The following is a 9,702-nucleotide window of genomic DNA, read 5'->3' as shown; positions in this document are numbered from 1 at the left end:
GCTGGCTGAGCGGGGATCGGCGGGGAGCCGCTCCGGGATGGTTCGGTCAGGGGGAGCCGCTCCGGGATGGATCGGTCCGGGAGCCGGTTCCGGGGAGCCGCTCCGGGATGGATCGGTCAGGGGGATCGGCGGGGAGCCGCTCCGGGATGGATCGGTCAGGGAGCCGGTCCCGGGGAGCCGCTCCGGGATGGATCGGTCAGGGAGCCGGTCCCGGGGAGCCGCTCCGGGATGGATCGGTCAGGGAGCCGGTCCCGGGGAGTCGCTCCGGGAGCCGGTCCCGGGGAGTCGCTCCGGGATGGGTCGGTCAGGGGGATCGGTCGGGGTGCCGGTCCGGGAGCCGGTCCCGAGGAGTTGCTGCGGGATGGATCGGTCGGGGAGCCGCTCCGGGAGCCGGTCCCGGGGAGTCGCTCCGGGATGGATCGGTCAAGGAGCCGGTCCCGGGGAGCCGCTCCGGGAGCCGGTCCCGGGGAGTTGCTCCGGGATGGGTCGGTCAGGGGGATCGGTCGGGGAGCCGCTCCGGGAGCCGGTCCCGCTCCTGCCCGCCCGCCGTGCCCGCTCCCGCCGCTGCCCCCAGCGCAGCCCTGCGAGGGTTCCGGAGCAGAAAGGGGAAGGGCTGGCGAGCCGGGCCGTGCCCCTGCCCGGCTGTGCCCGCGCCCCTGCCCGGCTGTGCCCGTGCCCCTGCCCGGCTGTGCCCGCGCCCCTGCCCGGCTGTGCCCGTGCCCCTGCCCGGCTGTGCCCGCGCCCCTGCCCGGCTGTGCCCGGCTCGCAGCCTGCAGCTGGCCCGGCGCTGAGCGGCTTTCGGGACAGACGCAAGTGCAGCTGGCACAGCAGCGAGAGGGCTGAACTGCTGGGCTGGAATTTGCTTTTCCTAAACTGTTCCCAGGGCTGGCTGCGACCTTTGCTGTGACGCATCCTGCCCCGAGAGCCGCGGCTCTGTGCTCGGGAGGGTTTGAACGGGAGCCATGGACTTGCGCGGTGCCTGCTCGGGCTGGGAGATGGATTCTGGGGACACGAGATGGGTCTTTGGTGTTTGCCTGTTTCCTTTCTCTTCTTTTTGTGCTATTCTTTTCTTTTAACCTTAAACACCTGCTTGGCTTCCTCCCTTCCTGGTCCTCCCAAAAATGTTATGGGAAACTTTGAAATCAAGCACAGAATTAGTGAAAATGTATGGTAATAGAAGAGCTAATAGCTTCTCTGTGGATGTAGGAACGGAGTATATGCTGAAAGAGAGCTGAGGTTTTGGGGGATAGATAAATCGAGGTTTAAATGTTTATTTAAAAACTGTGAAATATGTACATTGTGTACCTTAGAACAAGTAAACGTTTAGTGCAGGACTTGAGCTCTGCTTGACAGTGTGTCACCTAAACCCTACAGAAAATACACAATTCCTCATGGACTTTGCTTCTGTGAGGGCTTATCTGTGTAGAAGAAGGGCCCTAAGGCACAGGAAAACACACGTCCCTTCTCCCTGCGCGTTGCTGCCATATCCACATCCTTTCCAGGGGCCACTGCGAGCTGCCCTGAACCTCCAGTCCCTTCCCTCCCCCAGATTTCACTGAATCTCTCTCAGTGCAATAAGGGGGTATCCTGAGAGGCAGAATTGTCTGCACATTCTTGCCAGTACTCTTGCCCCTCTCTCCATCCCAAGACTCACAGCCCAAAGCTGCAGTGGTCAGTCCAAAGCTTTGGGGTGATGGGTTTGGGCGTTGGCTTCAGTGACAATTTTGTACTTTCCCCGTGGATCAGGCAGAACAAACAAGGCATGAGGCTTCTCAGGTGCTCCCCAGAAGACACCAGGCAGCCAAGCTTTTCCTGTCTTTCCGTGCACCCTGTGGTCACTTATTGAAGCAGGGATGGGAGGAGTGGATCAGATAAGGCTTTGGTTTAAAAGCCATGGGCGCTCTAAGGTGGAGAGGAGCACGGGCAGCCCCAAAGAAGAGATACTGCAGCGTTCTCCAGTGTAAGATGCCAGTCTGTGATGGATTGAGTGTTGCAGCACAGATAATTTTTTGCAGTGAGAAGTAAGCAGTTGTCCAGGGCAGAGGATTAAGGGCTTAAAGAGAGGGTGGGGTGCCTGAGCTCTGTGTACAGCTTCACCCCGTTGGAATGGCTCTGGCCAGCAGGGCAAACCCAGGGGCTGCTCTGTTGTGCAAACATGGGGATTTTTCCAATGTGCCAGCCAAACCCAGTGTTTAAGGATCTCAGGATATGGCTGCTGTTTCTAAAGGGTTAGAAAGGAGGCAGTGGGCATGGTCACTAGAAGGCCCTGCACTTTGCCATGCACTTTAGGTGACTGAAGAACAGACTGATAATGTATTCTGCCTTTAGCCATACCAGTCTGCTTCTTCCCCCCAAATCCAAAATTCCCAGCTGCTGGTTGTCTTACTGAGAGCAGCTGTTACCATTGCACGATCCTGCGGATGGATTTGTGCCCCAGAGCTGGGGTGTCCCAGCAGGCCGGGTGACAGAAGGACTGGGGGTGGTTTGGTTCTCCTGGCTGGTGCCAGCAGGGCAGGGTGGGCTGGCAGCTCTGCAGTCCTCGCTGGCAGAATGGGGCAGACGTGTCCTGGCTGGAGTTCTGAATGCAGGATCTTACAGCACCAAGGCTTTGCTGTGTGGAGGGGGTGTCTGTGACCAGGGTCCCACCTGTGCCCTTCCCAGCCCTGCTGACAGAGCTGCCAGCGCTTCCAGCCCTGCTGAGCACAAAATCATGCAGGTCCTGGGGCATCAGTGGCCAACTCTGGGAATTGCTAAAAGCAGGATGAACAAAACAAATACTTTCCTAGGATAATCCCCCTAGAAGGCAGCTAATTACAAAAGTATTGCAGGACTTCTAGTTGTGTTTTTGCCCTGTCAAATCTGCCAGCAAATATTTTCTGCTCAGTTTTGTTTGGGTGATGGGTGGGTGTCTGTGTGTCCTCGTGGAACAGCCTTCTGAGCCCCTACAAGGATTTGTCTGGAGCTCCCTCATCATGTCCCTGTTCAGGTGCCACCACTGCTGCTCCCAGGCTGATGTTTGCCTTAGGGGGAGGCAGGAGAGGGGTGCTGAGGGAGGGGACTGTGCTGGACTGAACTAGAAAATCCTTCATGTGGGATTTGATCAAGTAACTTTCCTTACTTAGTCAAACAGGCGTTCCTGCAGATGGTTCCCTTGTCCTTCAGCCATGGGCAGCAGTTTTTCTAGTTACACATTTGTACTTCAAAGACTGGCGACATAATCTTTGTAATTTCTCCCGTGTCTCTTTCTCAAAAGACAATTGTGTTTAAAGTACCTCATTTTCTGACTGTAGAATCATGCATTCTACATCTTTAGCCTTTTCAGGAGATGGGGATCTTTTGATTTCCTTTCGTGTGCAAGATAAACTCTCCTCAAAAAGGCACAAATAACTCCTTTATCTTTTCCACATTTTCTTTCCTTTTTTTTTTTTAACCTTTTTCTCTACTGCCTTTGTCTTATCCTTCCACCATTTCTGGTCACAAGATTAGTATCTGGTCACAAGTGTCTTGATCACAAGCCTCATATCTGGGTCAGCACTGGGCACAGACAAGGACAAAAATCTTATCAAATGGTGTGAGGACAAACCCATTGATCTGTCCCTGCAGCTTTGTGTTGAATTCTCACGCCCCAGTTGGATGCAGAACTGGGGTACCTTTTATACCTTATACCTTTTATACCTTATACCCCTGAAGTCTGAGCTCTGTGGGTGGGACTGCAGTCAAACCTTCCGTTTGTGGGTGCATTTGACAGAAGATGTGTGTAGGTAGGGGTGGGTTTGGCTTACAGAGCATTTCTGGTTAACACAGACCGCAGGACCTCCATCCGGCGTGGTGCCTGCACCATGGGCTCCTTCAGGTTTGCATTTTCTTCACTGTTTAGTGCTTCCAGCCCTGACCAAGCTGGGTGAACCTGTCACGGCCACTCTGCTATCAGTGCTTTCCCACTGCTTCACACACCTCGAGAGTGGTGGGTGCCAATGCAAACACAGATTTTTAGAAATTTGGGTGGGTTTAGTTTCCTTTTCTAGGGTTCCTGTGAAGCTGCACTGGTAAAAAGTCATAGGAAAGGTCATTAGTGGAAAAACCCCAGAAGCAGAGTGTAAAATAAATGATGACAAAAGTCCTGCAGCAGTAGTGATCTGGAGCTGGCTCTGAGTACAGGTGCAAATCACATTTCTGCCACAATAATGCCCTGGCAGAGAGAGCTCTGTCTTGGCTATTCAATCAGAATGTATAAGATATAATTACATTTGAGTTACAAACACCGTAATGCAAAGCTTCCTGAATGTAAAAAATCCCAAATGGTAATGAATTGTTCAATTGTTCAGGAATTGCTCCTTGCATTCTTGGGTCAGATCTGCTGTTGTACTTCCATCCAGAAAACTGTGTTTCCTCTTAAAAATGGGACTGTGGGACTGCACAGCCACAGTTTATACCCATGTCTGCCCCGATGTGGGTCTCTGGAAGGGCAGTCACAGGTCAGGGCCTGAGACTTTCCATACAACTTCCTTGTAGCTTTTTCTTTCAAGATGAATTCTTAGAGACCAAAATTCCATGCCAAATCTCGATAAATTAAATATAGTCATCTGGTATTTGGGGATTTTTCTGTCCAATTCATATTTAGCCCTGGGAAAATACTTCACAAAGAGCATCTTCAAAGAGCTGTCATGTATGTGAGTGTGCACAAAGCAGTGACCAGATTATCACAGAAACACCCTGTCAAGGAGAGCCAGCTGCTCTGGGGTGTGGTGCAGTGCAGTGCTGCATGCCTGCAGGGCTGGGGCTGCAGTGCTGTGTGCATGCAGGGTGGGGCTGCAGTGCTGCGTGCCTGCAGGGCTGGGGCTGCAGTGCTGTGTGCCTGCAGGGCTGGGGCTGCAGTGCTGCCTGTGTGCAGGGCTGGGGCTGCAGTGCTGTGTGCATGCAGGGCTGGGGCTGCAGTGCTGCGTGCAGGGCTGGGGCTGCAGTGCTGTGTGCCTGCAGGGCTGGGGCTGCAGTGCTGTGTGCATGCAGGGCTGGGGCTGCAGTGCTGCCTGTGTGCAGGGCTGGGGCTGCAGTGCTGTGTGCATGCAGGGTGGGGCTGCAGTGCTGCGTGCCTGCAGGGCTGGGGCTGCAGTGCTGTGTGCCTGCAGGGCTGGGGCTGCAGTGCTGCCTGTGTGCAGGGCTGGGGCTGCAGTGCTGTGTGCATGCAGGGCTGGGGCTGCAGTGCTGCGTGCAGGGCTGGGGCTGCAGTGCTGTGTGCCTGCAGGGCTGGGGCTGCAGTGCTGCGTGCAGGGCTGGGGCTGCAGTGCTGTGTGCCTGCAGGGCTGGGGCTGCAGTGCTGTGTGCATGCAGGGCCGGGGCTGCAGTGCTGCGTGCAGGGCTGGGGCTGCAGTGCTGTGTGCCTGCAGGGCTGGGGCTGCAGTGCTGCCCTGCATGCTGGGGGTGCATGGCTGTGGCTTCTCTTGCCACATTTCACATGGATTTCCCTCCTGGGACCCTTCCCAGAAACTGCTGATCGCTTCATCCCTTTGGTCCCTGCACAGGGACCATCTTCAGGCTGTGCTTTGGAGGGCACCATCCCATCCCCTGAGTGTGGCTGCTTTGGGTAAAGCTCTTAAGAGGGATCAGCAGTGGTGTCTCTCTAGGAGGAAACACCCTGCAAATCCATCCTGCAGTTCAAAATTCGTGGGTGGTGAGAAAGGTGGCACGTGTGCATCCTGTCAGGAGGGCACACAGCACACTGGGGGATGCAGGTGCCCCTCTGGTTGTGTTTGCAGCCACCCCTGCCCTGCACCAGCAGCTCCAGCCTGTGCCAGGGCCGAGCCTGGGCTGCTGCCCCTCACCTGCCCTTGGTGCCCTCTGGCCAGGGACCAACAGGGATATTGCCCCTCCAGTGGCTCTTTGGGCTTTGCTGGGCTTGGGTGGGATGTCCACCATCCACCTGGGAAAAGGTCACTGTGAATTTCACACAGCAATTATCAGGCACAATTTAACGAGCCACAAACCCTTGGTGATTCACACTTGTGAAAGGGAGACCAGAAGAACTCAGCCCTGATTTGCTTTAACCATATAAGACCTGAGAGGACACTCTTTGGTCAGGAACGTCAGTTCTGCACACAGAACTGATGTTCCAGTCCTAAATACTATCACTCAGTGTCATCTGCTGCTTGTCAGAATTTAAATTATGCAACCCAGTCCCCAAAGTGGCTCTCTGAATATGGTTTTGTGTGTGCATGGACTGCCTAGGGTGCAAGATGGCAGATTTGGCCCCAGAACTTGTCTGCTGTGCGTGAACAGTTTCCTACAAAGCTGATTGGGAAACAGGGTTTATCTGTGGTATTTTAGCTATTTAAAGTATTTTTATTTAAAGTAGGATAAATACCCAAAGTATTCTGTCTTCCTTTCCAGAAGTGCTCTCTCCTGATCATGTAAGTGGTTTCATAATACTTGCATGAATCCAAATATTAGCATACTTACATTTCAACTTCTTAATTATTCATAAATCAATGTTTAAACCTAAACTAATAGTGTTAAAAAAAATAAGGAAAGAACCCCCTCTTTCAGTGGAAAGCTTTATGAAAGATGTTCTCATGCAGAACTTAATCTTGTCATTTGAGTGCTGCATTTTGAGGATTTTCTTGTCAAGGATTTTCTTGGTGTTTTTTTTTGGTGTGTATTGGAAGGGAAGCCGTTGTGTGCCGGGCCCTGGCCGATGGACTGTTGCCATCTCCCGCCTGTGCCGCTGCACTGCACCCCGGGCTGGCTGCTGGGGCTCCTGCCAGCTCCTCCAGCCTGCCCTGGCCAGCTCCCTCCGTTTGGTTACCAGCAGTTTTTGCTCTAAACAAACCTGATTTAATCCCCAGCGAGTCCAGGACAGACTGACTGACCCCCGTGGACAGCGCAGGGTGCAGAGGGCTCAGTGCAGGCGCTGGGTCAGGGACACGGAGCCCTGGGGCTGGTGGCACCGGGGCCCTGCCCTGCCCCGGGCACACCGAGGGTCCCACGGGGGCTGTGCCACCTCCTGCCCTCCCCTTGGCCTGCTGCCTTCTGCCAGAGCCTGGGGAAGCTGCTTCCTCCCAGTGGTCTGCTCCCAGCCCAGAGGGTCCATCCTGGCTGCAGCCCCCCGAGCTCAGGGCTGCTTTCAGAGCCGAGGCAGCCTCGTGGGGGCTTCCAAACCACCCAACCCTGACCAGCCAACCTGCCCACCCCCCAAAACACCCCCAGCCCCACGGAGGGGTGGCTTCCAAACCACCCAACCCTGACCAGCCAACCTGCCCACCCCCCAAAACACCCCCAGCCCCACGGAGGGGTGGCTTCCAAACCACCCAACCCTGACCAGCCAACCTGCCCACCCCCCAAAACACCCCCAGCCCCACGGAGTGAGCCTGATCCCTGCGGGGATGGAATTTGAGGCGGCTGTTGGGGAGCTGACAGAACAGCTGAGCGTGTCTGTGCATCCCTTAATGAGCTTCCGTGGTCAGACACTTAGAGACATTTTATTTACATGATGTACAGGCGCCCTCCCAGTCAGCACAGCCTCTGTGGGTGCCCTCAGACGTCAGTGTACTCGTGGTAGATGCGCACCTCCGACCTCCTGACGCTCTGCAGGGACCTGATGCTCTCGCTCCTGGTTCTCATGTTGGATTTCCTGAACAGCCTTCGCGAGAACGAGCGACACATGAAAAAATAAATGATTGGATCCAGACAGACATTGCATGCGGACAGGAACAGGGTCATTTCCTTACAATAATACAAGATTCTATGTGCAGAGTCATCTAAAATTTTGTCCAGGTGACTAAAAGTGAAGGGTATTCGGCACAAATGGTAGGGCAAAAAGCAGGTGAAGAACACGGCCACGACCACCCTTATACTCTGGTTGTGCTTCCTCTTTCGGCTGGAGGAGCTGATGAACTGTTTGCTGGATTTATAGATGTACCTGGAAATGGCAATGTAGCACCCTATCAGCACTATCAGCACCACCACGAACGTGCAGGTGTTGATGTAGACGACGGCCGAGTGCCACTTGACTCCCAGGGGAGACTTCAGCTTGAGGCAGTCGTCCACGTTCCTCCTGGTGGGGTAGGCGTTGGTGAGGATCAGGTTTGGCAGCGCCAGGAACGCCATCACCACCCAGACGCAGGCGGACAGCGCCTTGGTGAAGGTGATGCTGTACATGCGGGAGTCCCCGAAGGGCTTCACCACCTTCAGGTAGCGGTCGATGCTGATGAGGCCCAGGAAGACGATGGTGGTGTACATGTTGGCGTAGAACAGCACCGTGCTGTAGCGGCACAGGAAGGAGTTGAAGTGCCACGGCCCCAGCCGCGAGTCCTGGATGATCTTGAAGGGGAACGTCAGCGTCATCAGCAGGTCCGCCACCACGATGTTCTTGAGGTAAAAGATGAAGCTGGTTTTGTTCCTGATGTGGAAGAAGATCCAGACGGCCAGGCCGTTGAGCAGCAGGCTGGCCAGGAAGATGACGAGGTAGAGCACGGGCAGCACGATGGTGGTGAACTCGTCCTGCGCCGCCGAGCTGCCGTTGGGCCAGCTGCTGTTCTCGGGGCTGGGGCGGCTGTCTGCGGACAGAGGGGCACATGGTAAAGCTTCTGCTGCTCTACAGGTGGGCAAAGCAAGGGAGACAACGGGTAAAGCTTTCTGCTGCTTTACAGGTGGGCAAAGCAAGGGAGACAATGGTAAAGCTTCTGCTGCTTTACAGATGGGCAAAGCAAGGGAGACAATGGTAAAGCTTCTGCTGCTTTACAGGTGGGCAAAGCAAGGGAGACAATGGTAAAGCTTTCTGCTGCTTTACAGGTGGGCCAGGCAAGGGAGACAACAGGTAAAGCTTCTGCTGCTTTACAGGTGGGCAAAGCAAGGGAGACAATGGTAAAGCTTTCTGCTGCTTTACAGATGGGGCCACTTGGAGCTGCCCTCTCTGGGCGGTTTGAGGCTGCCTGGGTGAGCCATAAATCAGAGCTGTGGGTTGTCAGCTCTTGGCTTTCTTGACAGAGTGTGACTTGTGAGCTGTTTGTCATGGGACAGGGCTCTGGAGTGACTCCTCAGGCCTATCAAAATGTGAATTTAAACTTAGTTTACTTAAACGTATTTGAAAGTCAGAGTATCTGGGGGATTTTAAGATTTCATATGTAAATGTTTGTGAAAAACTTATAAGCTGTGGCATGAAATGACAGTAGGTTTTGTTTCATGTTGTTTATGCTCTGACCTTGTCTGGTGAGGCAAAGCAGGCTGGCTGTGGGCAGGCTGGGCAGTGCTCAGACCACCCGTGCTGCAGTGACTGATTTCTTTCAAATGTTGGTAAGAACTGACAGTAATAAAATAAACACTTATCAATCACTGATATTTCCATTGTTATTTTACCTGGCAGTTTTCCATAGGACAAATTGTACCCCATCCTTCGTGTTGCTGCAGGTTTTCAGCTGAAATGCTCTTCAGGAGTCCCACTGACAGCTGTGGGTCTGGGATGCAGCAGGGCCTGTGCCAGGATGATGTTCTGGGGGAAAAAAAATCCAAATTAAAACCAAAGGGAAATAGAAGAGCCCAGCTTCTTGTCCCCTGCATGGGGAGGAACCCTGTGAAAGGAGCTGCCTCTTGAATTCCCAGTTGGGGGCTGGCTGAGTTGGCTGGGGACTGGGTACTGCACAGTGGTTGTGCTGTCAGGTCTTCTTTGCCTTCTTCTTGCTCATTTCAGTGACAGGTGACTGTGAGTAGATT

General features: G+C 54.2%; 1 protein-coding gene across 1 annotated transcript; it reads right to left on the bottom strand.

The window, feature by feature from the left end:
- Window positions 1–7,527: 7,527 nt before the first annotated feature.
- On the bottom strand, window positions 7,528–9,382 carry GPR87 (G protein-coupled receptor 87; the record flags this gene model as incomplete). Its single annotated transcript, XM_084212092.1, has 2 exons — window positions 7,528–8,549; window positions 9,349–9,382. 2 exons carry the CDS (start codon window positions 9,380–9,382, stop codon window positions 7,528–7,530), a joined length of 1,056 nt encoding a protein of 351 aa, XP_084068218.1.
- Window positions 9,383–9,702: the final 320 nt, after the last annotated feature.

Source organism: Fringilla coelebs, assembly GCF_963513975.1.
Source record: "Fringilla coelebs genome assembly, chromosome: 10".
Classification (NCBI taxonomy): domain Eukaryota; kingdom Metazoa; phylum Chordata; class Aves; order Passeriformes; family Fringillidae; genus Fringilla; species Fringilla coelebs.
The sequence above is the reverse complement of the archived record's forward strand: the minus strand, read 5'-3'. Positions and strand labels throughout refer to the sequence as shown.